The 16837-nt window shown below is 57.7% G+C and overlaps 1 protein-coding gene across 1 annotated transcript; it reads left to right on the forward strand.

Moving 5' to 3' along the window:
- The first annotated feature begins 7100 nt into the window (after positions 1-7100).
- Positions 7101-16326, forward strand: GPR15LG (G protein-coupled receptor 15 ligand). The gene is made up of 3 exons (XM_004484496.5): positions 7101-7334; positions 8725-8802; positions 15519-16326. Exons 1-3 carry the CDS (start codon positions 7265-7267, stop codon positions 15602-15604), a joined length of 234 nt encoding a protein of 77 aa, XP_004484553.1. The 5' UTR covers positions 7101-7264; the 3' UTR covers positions 15605-16326.
- Positions 16327-16837: the final 511 nt, after the last annotated feature.

Consider the following 16837-nt stretch of genomic DNA (forward strand, 5'->3'; position numbering starts at 1 on the left):
GGGCAGAGGTCCTAAACGTGCTGGTGGCAGTTAGTTTTGAATTAAATATTTTGCAGTGTGCTAGTTCCTTAGTATGAATTAGAGCATTCCTGTGTGATGGGACTGCACTTACCCACTTCATAGAAGAGTAAACTGAAGCCCAGAAGGTCAGTCTTGACATGAAGTCACATGGCTGGGAAGAATAAACCCGTCAAGTTAAGCCTCCTGGCCAGATATGCTATAAAATTTGTGGAAAGGTTGTGATAATATTATACTGTTATAAGACTAAAACCCTATTTGAGGACCACAAAAGTCCATAAAAATTTGTTTGAAGTTAAATAGGCAGTTTGGGATTCTATAAAATTAGGACAACTCTGTAATCATAGGAACCAATGTTCTCAGTTAAGCATTAGAATTTATCAAAAGGAACTGATAGGAGCTCTGAAAGTTAAACGATAATCGATAATTGTGTTACTTTCCCAAATCCTATTTCTTACATAACCAAAAAGTCGTCTTCTATATTGCTACCAGTCATAAAACAAATTTTAAAAGTAATCAGCAAGATATAATCCTAAGTGTACTCAATTTACAAAGCATTACAAATGGGAACCATTTCTTTTTTTCAGGGAAAGTTAGGAAAGCTATACCTGCAGGCCTTTCTGCCTTTAAAGCAGAGCATTCTGTTGTGAAGGAATTCAGGAAGATGTAAGGAGAACCAAAGGAGAGTTTTGTACCATCAGTAAAGATGGAACTAACAGAAGGCCGACGGGGTGGGCCCGGATGCGTGGATGGAGGCTGAGGGGCCCAGCCCTGGCTCCCCCAGCCCCCTCAGCACCAGCACTCCGCTCTGCCTCGTGCTGGTTCTCACCTAGCGCCACAGCAGCCTTTTCCCACCTTGGGCTGTGAGGCTGATGACTGGTGGGGCTGCTGCGACTTCACTGATAGAAACCCTAGGGACCCCTCTGGCTACACCCAGAGACGCAAAACATTTTTTTGCCAGGGTCAAATTGAGATTTATCCTCACACCTGGGCACAAGTTTAGGAAAATTTTTCGACGCAGCTTTCCACTTGGGCACCTGTGGAAACTGCCTGTGCACCTTCAGGTAGTGGCGCCAGCTTGCCTGTCACTGCTCCAGGTGTCCGCTGCCTGGAGCGTGTGGACCGGACCCGCTGGGCGCCCAGAGGCAGTTCAGGTCATCGAGAGCTTGGGGCGGCGAGTTTCACCCTCCAATCTTGGTAGGGTGCCGCGTGCCTTTTACGCACTCTTTAGTCATCTCATTTTATGACAATGTTTTTTTATTCATGCTTCAGCAATTCTGAAATGTTCAATTTCATAATTTTTCTACAAAAGTAGCATATCAAAATCAGTATTTTAGAATTGAGTGGCTTGTTTTTCAGAATTTTCTAATAGTTTATTGTCCTATAAGAACGGGTATTGGAAGGATTATTCTGATGAAAGACTATCAACGATCTGTTGACGATTCAGAAGGAATCTCCACTGAGAGTACAAACCAGCTGGCCCCACCCAGACGGGCACCTGAGCAGGGTGAATGCACTGCTGCCTCAGCAGCGCCGGGCGCCAGGACCGAGGATGAGCGGAGGCTGAGAGACGGTGACACCGGCTGGGTGTGAGCTGGCTGGGGTGGCCGGGGAGAGGCAGATGAGTCAGAGCCTTCCTGAAGCAGCATCTGATGGGCGGTGAGAAGGGGGCAGCGGAGGGATCAACACTGAGATAGGACAGCCTGACGGCCTCGGAGCAGGCGTTTCCGTGGGGTGCTGGAGCCCCCAGCACAGCGGAGCTCACCTTCGAGAGTCACTCCTGAGACCAAGCCAGATATTTACTAGGCACTTGGTTTAAGTCGTCACCCAGAACTACCGCAGAATCGTCCAGATTAGCTGCTGCAAGAGATCAGAGGAGGGCAAATGTGCCCAGACCCGAGGGGACATGCCCTGCCTGCAGGGGCATGGAGGGTGGTGGTGGGAGGGGGCTCCCCTGGCCAAGCCCCCACGGGCGGTGTCCTGGGAATGACCCTTCCCTGCTTTGCGGCGACCCGACCAGCACAGGCTCGTTCTGGAAAGGCTGTGAAGCATCTGCAGGCTGTGCTCGTGCGCCCACGGGGCGAAGCGTGCCAGCCTCGCGCACCGCACCGGGCACCTGGAAAAGACGGCACCTGCGCGAGTTAGGTCAAACAGGTGTGGAGAAGAAGGGAGAACTTCCAGCAAATGGCAGAAAAGGGGCATGTGGCAGGAAGCGCGCGCTGGGTCTGCTTGTCGGGAGTTCACAGCTGCGCGGAAGTAGCTTTTCTCAGGAACGTGCCGAGGCAGCGCGCAGTCAAGGCAGCGCTGCCGCAGAGGCTTCAGGCTGGAGGAGCCGGGTGCAAGGACCCGGACGGCAGAGCCCCTCCAGCCCGCGGCCCCGGTGCGAGGAGGAGCTGGCGACTGGCCCAGCTTTGTCCCTCAGCCGCCTGCACTGGCCCTGACTCGGGCGGGACCAGGTTTCCCAGCCGCGCACCTCCAGCCGCGCCTCGCGCCACGCGTCCCTCCCGCCTGGCCGCGCAGCTGCGGGGCGAGGGGCGGAGGTGCCACGTCGCGAGCTGCGGGGCGAGGGGGAGGAGGTGCCACGCCGCGAGCTGCGGGGCGAGGGGCGGAGGTGCCACGCCGCGAGCTGCGGGGCGAGGAGGTGCCACGCCGCGAGCTGCGGGGCGAGGAGGTGCCACGTCGCGAGCTGTGGGTGCCACGTCGCGAGCTGGGGGTCGAGGGGCGGAGGTGCCACGTCGCGAGCTGCGGGGCGAGGGGCGGAGGTGCCACGCGGCCCTGCCTGCGCCCCCGGCCCCCAGCGCTGCGCAGAGCGGGCCCTCGGCCCCCTTTGCCCTCCCACGCCGCCCTCCTGCCCGCGGCGCTGCGCCCCTTCTCCTGGCCTCGCTCGTCGAAATCCACACGTGGAATTGGCTCTGGGGTCAGCCGCTTGGACCTGCGTTTGGGCGTGGTGTATTTTCTTCCTTTGCCTCTAATTTTATCAAGAAAGACATTGTTCCCCGTTCACCGAGCATCCTGAGCACGTTGATATTGAGAGAGGGAGGGCAAGCTCCGTACCCCTGCTTCCGGAAACTCACCACTTCATAAACAAAGACTTCTGTTTCCCTACCCGGCGCTTCAACATCACACGCTGGTCAGACCGATGCATTCTTCATCCCACTTCCACCACCATGTTGCATTGAAAGAAACTGAAGCTCAGAGAAGCTGAGCGACTTGCCCAGGGTTGCACAGCGAAAACTTAGCCGAGGACTGCTTAGAACCTGGGTGGTGTGGCTCTAGAGGGGGAGACGGAAGGCAAATCCAAGGGGGAGACGGAAGGCAAATCCAAGGGTCCCCAACACCAGACTGAAACCGTGGGGTGGGAGTGAGGGACTGAGGCAAACGGCAGGAGCCCAAGAGAGAGAGCAGAAGCCGAAAGCAAAGGGGTCTTCCCACGAGGAAGGCTGGGAGGCGGTGGCTGCACAGGCACCCCAACACAGCAGGGAGTGGCGCAGGAGAGGACGCGGGGCCTTCAGGCTTCCCTCGGGACTCCTCCCGGCCTCCCCGGCAGGTGCAGCAGGCGCAGCAGCCCCGCCGCTGAGGCCGGGGTGGGCGGCCAAGTGAGGGGCTAGCACTGGGGGGCGTCGTGGCCTCCGTAAGCACCAAGGGGGCAGCGGCGAGTACGGGTGTGGCTGAGGGAACACACCCCAAATTTGCCAGCCTTGACTTCCGCACAGGGCCCCAGAGGCAGATCTGGGGCGTTGGGGGTTTATGAGAAAGTTTAGAGCCATCGTAAAAATTAAAGACACCTCCAGTTTGTACCATGCGGAGGGGTGAAAGCTGAATTTCACCAATGTTGTGGGTTACTTTCAGCTACTCACGGGTTCTTGCGTGGAGCCCGTGGCTGTGGAGTCAGACCTCGTTCCAGCTCAGAAATTCCAGTTACATTTTTGAACTTCACTCTTCCTTCTTGTGTAAAATGAAAAATAAGGGCCTACCCCGCTGAGGTATGGGGGGAGAGGTCAATGAGAAGACAAAGGATCTGCACAGGTCTGGCTGCTTCCTCCAGGGCAATTTTATAAGCAAACAAGAAAAGAAAGTAATTTCTGGCCAACCACAGGACCCATAAAACACTCTTGAAAAAGGAGTGCGATGTGGCCAAAGGCGAGTCGTTGAACGCAGGCCAGCCGGTCTACCGAAAGGGTGTGGACGCTTCTGGCGTTTTCCTAATTGACCTTAGCGATGGCAAATTTGACGAGAACACCGCTGCTTCCTTGTAAATTCCCCCATGCGTTAGCTATAGTCAAATTAGGGTGCGTCTCCGAAGACTTTTTCTCAAGAAGGCTGCCAAGTTTTCAAAAATCATCCTTGGACATTATTCAAAACTTCAAATGTGATTATTTTTGTACCCAAACAGCATATGCTTAAAATGAAGAGGTGTTCCTGTTAAAATGTTTCTCATTTTCACTTCTCTCGACTCAGCATGAGATTTTGAATATTCTAAAGAGCCAGAGGTGTTTCTTCCTTTTTTTAAATTGGAAGTTGACAGCTCTCTGAGCTGTTAAGAAGCAGGCGAAACCCTGTGAACACCGATTAGCCCCAGAGAAATGGAGTTGCATGTGGAATTTATGTTTTACGTCCTGTGCTATTTAAATTATTAATGCAGACATGGATTACTGCAATACCTTCTTACATGTATTTAAAAATACATGTCAGGTGGAATTCTGACGTCTGAATCTTTTCTTCCTGTGAAACATACGGTCTCAGGGAAAACTGCAGATCTGTGACTAGTGGGTAGACTGAGTGTAGCAGGGCCCAGAGCCCCTGACAGCCAGCTCTTCTGCTCTCCTCTACGGAGCATCCCTAAGCTGCTGTTGGGCGGTGAGAAGGAAAAAAGCTGTGGCCGAGAACCTGAAGTCTATTTCTGACTCCGTGGCTGAGTGGCTGAGGAATCTGCAAAAACGGCCCAAAATCCCAGACGAATCTCTCACTGGCCCGCACCTCCCTCTTAATTTCCGTACCATCGCTAAGGGATTATATTCCGCTTTAATAGAATATTTGACCTAGTCCTGCCTCCCCTGCCAGGTAGGTTGTTCTTTGTCCTGCTGGTGACGATTTGCCAAAAGCAAAAAATAAAATTCCAACCACTGCCACATACACAAAGGAAGATTTATTATCATTGACCCAAAGAGGACCCATCACAACAGGTAGCAGGTGAGTGGGAGCAAAGGTATGCTGCTGCCCAGAGACCCCAGTCCCAGCCCATCCCAGCTGAAAATCAGTACAGTCGTGGCTTCATTCTGGAATACCGACAGTGGGTGGAATACATCTTAGTGAAAGCACCTTGAGGAGACTTTGCTGAATTCATTGACCTATAACATGTAACCTTATGGTCCAATGGCGGTCTGTCCTCCACCAGCTCTGGAGTTGGCCCTGGGCGACTCCTGGGTCTTCCCGGTGCACCCATCAGGGCTTAGAGCTCAGTCTAGAAAGGGGAGGGGTCTGGGTGATGGGCATAGCCTGGCGTGAAGTTCTTCGCCCCAGCGGCCCCAGCTGTCAAAATAAACTTGGCCGCTGATTTGGCCTGAGCAATCTGAGTGTGTGATTTAAACTTTTTCCAGCCTAAGAGCAGGGCCAGTGAAGGAGGCTGGTGGCTCGTCCGGGCAGCGGGCACCAGGGGAGACCCTGGAGAGTGAGGCCGATACTGCATCTCCCCCATGCCCCTTCGCAGCGGGGAACCAGGGTCAGCAGCTGCACCCCAGGGCAAGTGCAGCTCGGCATATGTGCCTGGGGACCTCCGCTGGCTCGTTTCCAGAAGACAGCTCTTGCATGCTGGTCTGTCAATCTACAAAATCCACTTTCTTCTCAACCAGACACCCCCACCCCAGCTTAGCACTGCAAGAACTGCCTCCCACAAATTCCCATCGCACTCTCACTGCCTGGACCTCCATCCTGCCGTGCCCCCGGTCAGTCCAGGCCTGGGGGTCTGGTCCCCTCCCTCCTGTGTCATCCCAGGGCCAGCTGGGCAGGGGCCTCGGTGGACTCCTGTGCCCACAGTCCTGAAGGCCCTGCACGGCTCCCAGCCAGCCAGGAAGTCCACCCAGCCCTGAGAGCCGGCACGCAGAGAGTGCCATCTGCGGCAGAGCCAGGCCTGAGGGCAGCCGTGCCCGGAAGGCGAGCAGGCGGGCCTCACGGACGAGGGATGTGGGCAGGGAGTGGGGCCTTGGGAGACACCCCACTCTCCCCTGGGGAGCCTCTGCCCACCCTGTGCCCATCCCACAGAGGCGGGGGGCAGCGGGTCCCCAGCATCATCAGCACCCTGCCCGCGCTCAGGCACCCACCGCGTGCTTTCCTAGAAGGACGCCCACACACCCTCCCAGCTGGAACAGGGGCCCTGGGGCCAGCAGCTCTCCCCGTGCTCCCCGTTGTAGGCTCGGTGATCTAACCCCTCTGGCCTGCTGGGCCCCCCCGCCACCCCGGCCCATCCCAGCAAAGCCCTCCCTGCTGCCTTGCCCTAGACGGGCAGTGTCACTTACTCCGCACGGACCTTTAGCCCCGACACGGGCAGCGACCTGCCTGCGTGGCTGTCGCCACTGAAGGACGCTCCCCGAGGCCAGGGCGTGCCTGGCCAGTGGAGGGCACACCCCCGGGCCTCCTCTGCCCATCCATGCGGCCTCTGCTCCTGCACTCACACGTCCCCTAAAATCCCTTGCTCCGTCCCCATCTCAAACTCCCCTCCCCCTTCAACAGCTGTGAGAATCTTCCCGGCTGCCCACATGGATCCTGGGACATTCGAGGACAAGGGCAAGGTCACGGCGTGGCAGAGGGATGACTCAAGCCCGGTCGCCTGACCGGGGACCCGTGCCCCTCAATCACCACTGCCTGCCCGAGGCTCTTCCCCGCGGCTCTGCAAAGCTTTATGATCCTCTCCCCGAGCAGGAAGATCTGCAGAAGGTGGACTTTTTACTGACACTAAAAGTTAACGTTCAACCCTGGAAGCGGCTCTTCCCAGCAGGCGCCCCCGCGTGACCCCCCGGCCAGCGCCCGGCCTGCCCGGGCTGGGCGTTGACAGCTCCCGGCTGCGGTGCGCCAGGTGCTCTTGGACTCGAGGTCTCGAAAAGCTGGTTTGTTCCTCCGGGAGGGGCCCTTCGGAGAAGTCCAAGGCTGCCGGGGCCTGCCCGGGGGAAACGCCTCTCCCGCTATAAAGCCGGCCCCGCGGGAGGGCGGCCAGGGCTGCGCTCCGGCCCGCGACGCCCGTGCAGCTCCCGCCATGCGGCTGCTGCTGCTCTCCAGCCTGCTGTGCCTCCTGCTGCTCTGCTTCGCCACCTTCTCGGCGGAAGGTAGGGCTGAGTCCCGGGGCTGGCGCCCGAGCGGGACCCCAGCGGCGGGGAGAGCGGGGCTGGCCGGGGCCGGCCGTGTCCTCACCCCTGTACCCACGCCGCACCCCTCTCCGCCGTGGCAGCACCAAGCGTGGGGCCTCAGAGCCCACACCCGCCGTCCCGCTGCCCGGACGCACGCTCTAAGGCGGACACGGCTCCCGGAGGAGCGCTGAGCCCGCGGCGGACCTTGACGATGTTCTGGGGCCACCTTGGTGGGGCCGTGCTCAGCACGGAGGGAAGCTGGGTTGAGACCCGGGACGCTCCTCGCGCATCTGTGGATGAGAATCTTAAGTCCTCCTGACTTTCCTAAATTTAGCTGTGTCTTTGGAGCTTTTGCTCTTGCCTGATCCTCTAGAAACTACCTACTTTCATTTTTTCCTTTAGCAGTTATGGTTATTTTAACCTTTAAAAATAACGTTTATTGGGGTTGGGGTCATAGAAATATAAAAGGGAGGGAAATACCTATAACTTGACCATTCGAAAATAAGCACATTCGGCATTTTGCTTATTTTTTCAATATTGCCTGCTGACATTTTGCAATTTAGTTGCACTCCCTTCATGCATCCAAATTGTACGACTGTTTTTCTAAAATGTGTCACTGTATTACTCATCACCAAAATTACCTGTGACTGAAATTTTTTTGGAAGCATTTACACCAGAATGTCAGCGGCAGGATCTCTAAGCAGTGGGTTGATAAGAGGTATTTGTTTCCTGAAGTTTCTGCAATGCACATGTGCCCCATTTATAAAAAGAAAGCAGTGAGTGTAATTCCCCACTAACATGGGCCACAGCATGCAACTTGCCAGACTTGTGTTTGTGGACTCATTAGAAGTTACCAACGCTACCTTAACGGCAATGCCACAAAGACGAACATCTTTCCCCATACAGCTTCCCACCCACCCAGGGCTGTTCCTGGCAGAGTCCCCAAAGCATCATTGCCTAACCAATATTTTTGGGCCTCACTCGCCGTCCCGTGAATGTGCGGGGATGATCTTACATGCTGGAGCATTTAGGCGGCTTGCAACCCTGCACCAGGACAACTCTGTGGGCAGAAGTGTATCTGTGTGCGAAACGTTTCCTGCGTTTGGGATATTTTCCTAGGCTGGATTGCCAAGGTGAAAATCACAGGGCCAAAGGGCCTGGGCACTTCAGCCTCCCTGTGCTGAGCTGTTCCTTGGAAAGGACCCGAGGAGGGAGATGTCCTGGGGGCAGGTTGAATTCGTTGCTGCTGGAAAGGGGAACACGCCAGACCCATTTGTGACCTGGCCTACCCATCACCTGCAGGTCCTGGGGATTAAATAAATCCCGGGAGCTTCCCGCACAGCCCGCCTCTCTCTGTGTCTGCCCTCAGGTAAGAAGCTTCCCGGCAAGCCTGGGAAGGGCCGGTGCTGCCCCAAAGCTCCCATCGCACGCCTGCCCTTGGCAAAAGGTAAGCACCTTCCCCCGCCCAGGGGGTGGGGAAGGGCCCTGGGGGGCTGCAGGGCAGGCCTTAGGGCTGACGGGGGCACGGCTGGAGGGGGGCCACAAGTGGGTGAATTGTGGCCTCCGGCAGCTTGCTGGCCCTGGAGTAACTAATGCCCCCCCCCCAAAAAAAAACTCAATCCACTAACCATTTTACACTGAATGCATCCCCTCAAGAAAAAGAACAGGAAACAGTGCGGGGGGCACCCTGAGATGCTTTGGGTGGACGGGTCAGCAGAAGCTTCCAGAGAAAGAGGCTGGGGTGGCGCCTGAGGCCCCCACTCTGCGTGGCGTGTAGGCGGCTCAACACAGGAAGCTGTGCTGCCGGTTCTGCAGCCGAGGTCCAAAATCGGGGTGCACAGGCCCGCTTCCTCTTAGACGGGGGGCGGTCCAGCCTTCCCCGGACTTCCCGTGGGTAGCCGGCCCCCTGGTGTCCCTCGGCTCGCGGCGCAGCCTGGGTCTCCAGCTCCGTCACGTGGTCATCTCGTCTCTCCCGCCGTGCACCCCTTTCGTCTCCTTGCAAGGACATGAGTCACAGGGGGTTCGGGCCCATCCGATCCACTTTGGCCTCATCTGAACAGATCCCGTTTCCAAAGAAGTTCCATTCCCAAGAGCTGTGTGCTTTTAGCATATTTTAGAAGTTTTATTGAAGGTGATAAAAGATGCCAATAACCAAGTTAAAGTCATCGGTGGAAAGAGCCTTATGTGAGGGTTGGGACTCCGACCAGGCTTTTTGGGGTACAGTTCAGTCCATACCAGTGGCCAAGGAGGGGCCGTCGTGGGGTCGCACGGCAGGCTCATTATTGGACAATCCATCTGCGAAATCCACCATATTAACGGGCTCAAGAAGAAAAGTCACAACGCCCTACGAGGAATGGCCCAGCATGAAAGCTGGAAAGGGGCAGCGGGCAGTGGGGGCCGGAAAGCAGGCCGGTGGGCTGGACAGAGGAGCCGGGAGGGGAGCGGGAGCCGGGGCCGCAGGGCCGCAGCCGCCAAAGCCACGCGTCGTCAGCCCCCGCCCTGCGCGCCCGTGGGCTGCGGTCACCAGCCGGGGACAGGGCACGCAGGTCCCGGGTCCGAGCGTGGCAGGTCGGGCTGCCTCAGAGAGGCCTGGACAAGCGAGGCTGGCTGGGGCACTGGGCAGGAGGGGACAGGCCCAGCCAGTGAGGGCTGCCGGCGCCAGGCCAGGAGGGGGCAGAGTGACCTCGGAGAGGCGGGGCCGGGGCCGCTGCGGCCGGGGCGGCTGGACCGCTGCCTCTGGGGCCCCGGTGGAGGCCGGCTGGGGAAGTTGAGTCAAGCAGAAGCGTGGCCTGCGCTGCCCGGGGTCCCTGCTCGGGCCTGGCCAGGGGCCCCAAGCTCGGAGTGGGCCCCACGGAGCCGCTCGGGGTGGGCGTGCGAGGGTGGGGCCTGCACCCCCATGGCTCCGGCTTCGCGCCACCTCTCTGGGTGCCGACACCCCCCGCCAGCTGGCATCACAGCCCGCGGGGCCGGGTATAAACAGCAGCGCTGCCACACCTCGGCTGGAGTGCCAGGCCCCGCCGGGCGGGGCGGCCACTGCGGCTCTGCTCCCTCCCTGGCCCCACGCCCAGGGGAGGTGACAGCCCAGTGGGGAGGAGGGCAGGGCACAGCCCCAACTGTCCCTGGATGGCGGGCTCAGAGCAGCAAGGGAAGTTAAGGTGCACACACAGAGGCACACACCCATGTACACACACAGAACGAGCACACAGTGCACACAGACACACGCACACACACATATACACAAACACATGCGCACACACAAACACACACAAGCCTACACACAGACATGCACACACAAACACATACACACATACACATACAAACCCACACTCAAGCACACACAAACCTACACACTCATATACATGAACATACATATAAGCACACACTCAAACACACACAACCACACACACACAATTGCACACACAAATACACACAAGCACATATTCAAACATACATATGCACACACAGACAACACACTTGTGCTTGCACAAATATATGCACAAGCACAACACAGTAAAGCATACAAATCTACACACAGATGCCCAAACACACACTCAAACACAGACACCCACAAACATACACATACAAACCTACACAACATAGACACACACACTCATACACAAACACACATATTTACAAACACACGCTCAAGCACACAAACCAACACAAACACACACTCATACACATATACATATAAGCACACACTCAAGCACACACAGACACACAAACTTACACAACCACACAGAAACACAAATGCACACACAAGCACACAGATACACAGAGCACATATTCAAACACGCACACACACAATACACACACATAGACAGACACGCACAAGCACACACAGGTCGTCAGAAGCACGGCGGGGGTAACTTCTTGTGCACAATGTAGCGCAATCGCTTTCAGCCACCCAGCCCTCTGGGAGAAAAATCTAGGCCCCTGCCTGCCTCTTCCTTCCCTCTTGTTCAGATTGGGTTTCTTTTCGTGTATTTCTTTTAAAAAGTCCATTGCAGAACTTGGCAAGCAACTCAAGCAAAGCAAAGCTAATATTTCTGGGGTCCTTGCCAGGTGGTCTCTTTAAAGTCCTTGGAAACACCACCCCAGGTAGGCACGCTGCATGTTACAGATGGGGAAACCGAGGCAGAGCCAGGAACTGGGCTGACCCACCCTCTCCGACAGCAAAGGCCTCCTCCACCCAGAGCAGGCTCGGCGGCCCGGGGGGCGGCTGTCAGCCTGCCCTGTCAGGAAAGCGCCACGGGCGGGAGCCAGCGTGGGCCCCCAGCCCACCTGCCCCCAGGAGGCCACCAGCTCTGCTGCGCGGCAGGCTCCTCGTCTATGGAAAGGGCAGGTTCCTGGGGAAGAGGTGGGGTGGCGGCCCTACAGCCCTCGTGCCGCCCTGACCAGAGGACCCCGAAACGCAGCCACCACGGCGGTGGTGAGGTGAGCCCTCCAGGGCAGCCCCTGAAGCTGCGGCCCTCGGCGCCGGCCCGCGGCGTGGAGGGGGCAGCGCGCTGTTGCCGGCTCGCACACCTGGGCAGGCGACAGCCCAGGGCCGGGGGTGGGGCATTGGGAATCGGGCCCCAGGTAAGGGGGCGTTTGCATACCCGTGTGCCCAGCACCTGCCGTGGAAGGAGAATGCTACCTTCTGCCGCCCCGAAGGTGCCCGTGCGCGGACACTGCCAGCGGGGACGAGCCTCCTCGAGCATCGCCCCAGCGCGCAGCCCTGTGCCGGGCCCTGGGGTTAAGGAAACGAAGGCCCAGGACGCGAGGTCTGGCAAAACGGTCTTTAAAAAGCAGCTTGGGTTTACCACGTTCACCTGTCACCAAGCACGGCGTTCCTAAAGATTTCGGGAAATTTCTATTGATCTATCTAGCAGCCTTGTCCTGGCAGCCCCTGTTTGCTGAGGACGTGCCATTTGCTGACGCAGGTACTTCCCGAGAGGCATTGGGCCCGGGCCCAGAGCAGGGGGCAGTCGGGGGGCTCAGGGGACTGATTAGGCCCCACCAGCCCAGAAGGTGGGGGATGTGGGGGCGTCTGCCAGCCCGCCCTCCTCCAGGGTCCCGAGGCTGCCGTGGGAGGCCCTGGGACATCCTACTGGCTCATTCCGCGGATAGTGAGAGGTACAGGGTGGAGGGGGTCTGGTCAGACCGTCGTCCCCCAACCTGGGATCCCCTCTCTCTTCTAGAAGGAACCCCTTGAGGGCCAAGAATGTAACGGCCTGAGGGTTTCTGTCACCTAGGCTGGCATGAGGGTAAACCTGAGGGCCCATCCCCATAGACCCTGGAAAGAACATGGGAGAGGGACGCAGCCCATTCTGCCCAGCGGACCAGTCAGAGGGGCTCAGCTCCACGGTCTTGCTCCTTCTCGATGTAGCTGTAAGTCGTCGCTGCGTAACGTACCGCCCCAAAGCTCGGTGACTCGATAGAATAAACATGTAGGATTTTCTACGGGGCTACGGGAAAACAGGGTCGTTCCAGGCTTGCCAGCCTCATTCATCTCCCGAGGGTCGGGTAGGCTGAGCTCCGGCACGTGTTTGGGGTCGGGTGTCTGTAAGGTGAGGGCCGTCCCTGCTGGGACAATGGCACGCTCCTCCGCGCGGTCACTCTGCCTGCAGCGGGCCAGTCGGGGCCTGTTCTCAGGGCAGCAGCAGGTTCCCAGAGCGGAAGCGGGAGGCACAGACGGCCTCGGAGCTGGCCACCGCTTTCCCAAGGACGCGCAGGCTAACGGTCCAGGCCAGGCTCGAGCACCAGGGCGGCGGGCCCCGGATCTCGATGGGAGGCCGCGGCGTCAGGAGGCAAAGGCGGGAGGACCACGGCCAGCTCGGCAGTCCACGGCAGCCCCTACGGGAGGAGCCGGGCGAGGAAGTCGGGGTCTGCGGTGGGGGCAGGCCAGGGCAGAGTCAGATGGTGGGCCTGCGTCAGAGGGGCTGCTGGAAAATTCCCACCACGTGACCTCGTAGACAGGAGCCGGTGACCCTGCATATGGCGACGACCCTCACTGTGGGAAAAGAAAGGCACTTGGAAACAGGACTCAAAAATAGGAAGAAAATCACCCCAGCATTAGCACCTCCGGGAAGACCTGAGACTGGGGTGAAATAGGACACTTTTTTACAATTTTTTTCACTGGTATGGCAGTTACTAGGTACAGCACTTTATGTCTACCAACTCATTTAATCCACACAACAACCCTGCGAGGGAAATGCTATTTTTACATCATCCATTTTTACAGATGATAGACTGATGGCATAGCGTGTTGACAGTCACAGAGCTGGTAAGTGGCCACCTGGTTATTACGTGGCCACACTAGTACTAGTACGTGGTCACATAACTAGTAAGCGTCCACATGGTTAGTATGTGGTCACACAGCCAGTAAGTGGTCACACGACTAGTAAGTGGCCACACAGCTAGTAAGTGGCCACCTGGTTAGTAGATGGCCGCACGCTAGTACATTGTCACATGGCTAGTGTGTGGGCACATGACGCGCAAGTGGCCACACGGCTAGTGTATGGCCACACGGCTAGTGTATGGCCACACGGCTAGTACATGGTGGCGCGAGGCCCACGTAAGAATCTGCGCTCTTAACCACCACCACATACTCACACAGCAATATTCTGGAAACAGAAGGAAAAAAGTGTAATTCCAAGACCATAACGTAATAATGCTTTTCAGTCATGTATGTTGGCATTTTTTTAGTCTGTTTTTTGTTTGTTTTGTGTGTTTTTGAGGTATCGGGGTTGGAGATTGAACCCAGGACCCCTTATGTGGGAAGCAGGTTCTCAGCCACTTGAGCTACTCCACTCCCCATTGTTTTCTTTTATGCAAAAATGTTTATCTGGTTTCATGCCTATTGTACCTTCTTTTTTATTTTTTAACATGAAAATAAGGTCATAAGCATTTTCTTAGTGTTGCTACGTATTCTCCATAACCACCAGTTATTATCACTACGAGTGTTTGTGGCATCATGAGGTACCGTCATTAATTAATTGCTTCTCTACGGCAAGATATTCAGAATCTTTCTGAAATTTTGTTTTCAACACAAAACTAACCGTACATTGGAAATTGTCACAGATAAGTCCTAAAAAGGGCCCCAGTTTGTGAAAGGATCTGGAGGAATTGGGGGTATCTTGTGGTACCAAGTAGATTTCCAGGGAATGGAACACCAAGGAGGAGACGGTGGGTGTTTTACCTGGATGACTACCAGGTGCTTGACGTGGGTCCCGCACCCTGGGCCTCCTCCTCCAGCATCAACCCAAGGGGCACGCCCGGCGTGGGCTCCAAAAAGACCCCCGCCCCGCCAGCGGGCCATTCCCGAACTCAATCCATGAGCACTGGGTAACGAGAAGAAAACCGCAACAGAGCTAGACCCAGCCCGGCACCGCGGTTGTCGTGACGTCAGCACAGCAGCACAGCTAAACTCCTAAAGGCCGCTTGGGACTAATTTCAAAATGAGCCCCAGTTTTCACTCCGTGGCGACAGTGATTGCTCTTGTATTTTATGGGGAGAAATGATTTTTTGAGCCTCCAAACGTAGAAGCAAAAATACTTTAACTGCTGTAAACTTTCAAAAATTAATAGAAGTGGGATCTTACTGGTTTGTCTATCATATTGATGGGAGAAAAATTAAATTGCTACATTTCACAGTGTCCCCAAACTAGAAAGACGGGCGGCCTGCATGCATCTTCAGCTTTCTCGTGGACTGACCCTCACACAAGGGGACCGGGTCGGCAGGAGGGGGCGGCGAGCTCTGAGCCACGTGGCTGGCCCACGCCGCCGGCGGGGTGGGGGTCCCGGAGGCCAGAGGGCCCGTGAGCGCCCGTGGACGGGCTGTCCACCACGGCCATCAGAAACCGGCCTCCCCAATAAAATTTAAAATAACCAGCTAAAAAAAGAAAGGAAGAAGCAGGCCTCCTAGACCCGAGTCAGCTCCAGTGTACTCTGCTCCTGAGCCCCGAGGATGCTGAGCTGCCTCGGCCCCCAGTAAATCAGATTTCCCCTGGTGAGACAGGAATAGAAGAGCGGGTCGCGTGTTTGCCAGGAGAGGCCGCCTCCGGGCCTCCAGGAAGGATTTTAAACTGCTCGTGTTTGAACATGCGTCTTTCCCGTGTCTTCTCCCCTCCCCGGCCCCCGCTCCGTCCCGTCCCTCTGGTCTGTCCGTCTCTCCTTCCAGGACGTCATGGGAGGTCTTGCAGACCGTGCAAGTCCGGACGAGTGCACCCCCAGTGGGTGGTGCCGGGGGCACTCCCCCAGATGTAGCGCCCCCCAAGCGCGGCTCCAGGCGGCTGAGACACGGGCTGGGTCCTGGAGCGCCCCGTAGCCTATGCCACCCCCCCGACGCGCCCCCCCCGAAGCTGGAGCTGGACACGGTGTCCCTGCGGGCCATGATCCCCAGAAGCCACCTCTGGCCTGCCACGCCTGGGACCCGCCACGGGGGTCGTGCTCCTGCCGCTCTTCAGCCAAGCCTCGAGCAGAATCTTCTGAAGACCCCAGCGTGGATTCCAAGGTCGGCGCGCCGGAACGCCTGCCCTGCTGCATGTCCCAGAACAAGCGACCTCGCCCCTCTGGCCCGTGGGGGCCCCGGGGGGGCCCGGGGGAAACCTCCAGGGGAGGCCCTCCCACCTCGGCCTCCGCGCTCATGCGCCCTGGGGACATCCCAGCACCCCAGGTCCCAAGCTCACCCTGATCTGCAGAGGCGAGAGCCAGGCTCGGCCCACCTGGCCTCAGCGCCCACCTGACCCCTAGCCACAAATCCAGCGGCCTCCGCACCTGCCGAGGTGCCGGGCGCCTGCCGGGGTACCAGGCGCAGCACCAGGACGGCAGGCAGGGCGCTCGGCCACCCTCGCTGCCCCAGCCCCTGGGCTCTGCCCGTCCCTGCAGCTTCCTTACTCCCAGAGAGGAGCCTGCTGGAAGAAACATATGGAAACCATAAATAAACGGCAAGGAGCACACTTGCTTGAGAAAATCAGTGACACGGCCTGAGCTACAACCCTGCCCCGCAGCCCCTCCTGCAGGCTGCTCCCCACCCAAACTAACGGGGCCCATGGGGAGGGGGAACCGTGCCAGCAGCCGGGGCCCAGAGCCCGGCGCTGCCCAGCGTGACCCCGGACAAGCCGGCGTCCTTTTCTAGAAAGTGGAGGCCTGAGGACCCTTTCCGAGGGCCGACAGGACCCGGCAAGCCAGCGCATGCCAAGAGCTCCGAAAGGGCCGGGCACGCAGGGGCGCTGGGTTCCCACAAGCTCCCGCCCTCCCTGCCCCCTCCCGCACCCCTCGTCCGCCCGGGGGTGTTTGTGTCCAGGACGCAGAGCTGCAAAGCCGAGGCTGGGGAGGACAGGTGGCACCGCTCTAAGAGGCTTATCTCTCAGCAGGGCTGCCTTCTAATCTGGTTCTCCCAGCCAGGGGAGGACCCCCCAGCATCGCCCACCGCAGTGCCTGAGAAGACCGTGGCACGAGGTGATGGGCCGAGGGGGCACGGGGCCTGGGGCAGCGGTA

Source organism: Dasypus novemcinctus, chromosome 6 (genome assembly GCF_030445035.2).
Source record: "Dasypus novemcinctus isolate mDasNov1 chromosome 6, mDasNov1.1.hap2, whole genome shotgun sequence".
In the NCBI taxonomy this organism is placed as follows: Eukaryota; Metazoa; Chordata; class Mammalia; order Cingulata; family Dasypodidae; genus Dasypus; species Dasypus novemcinctus.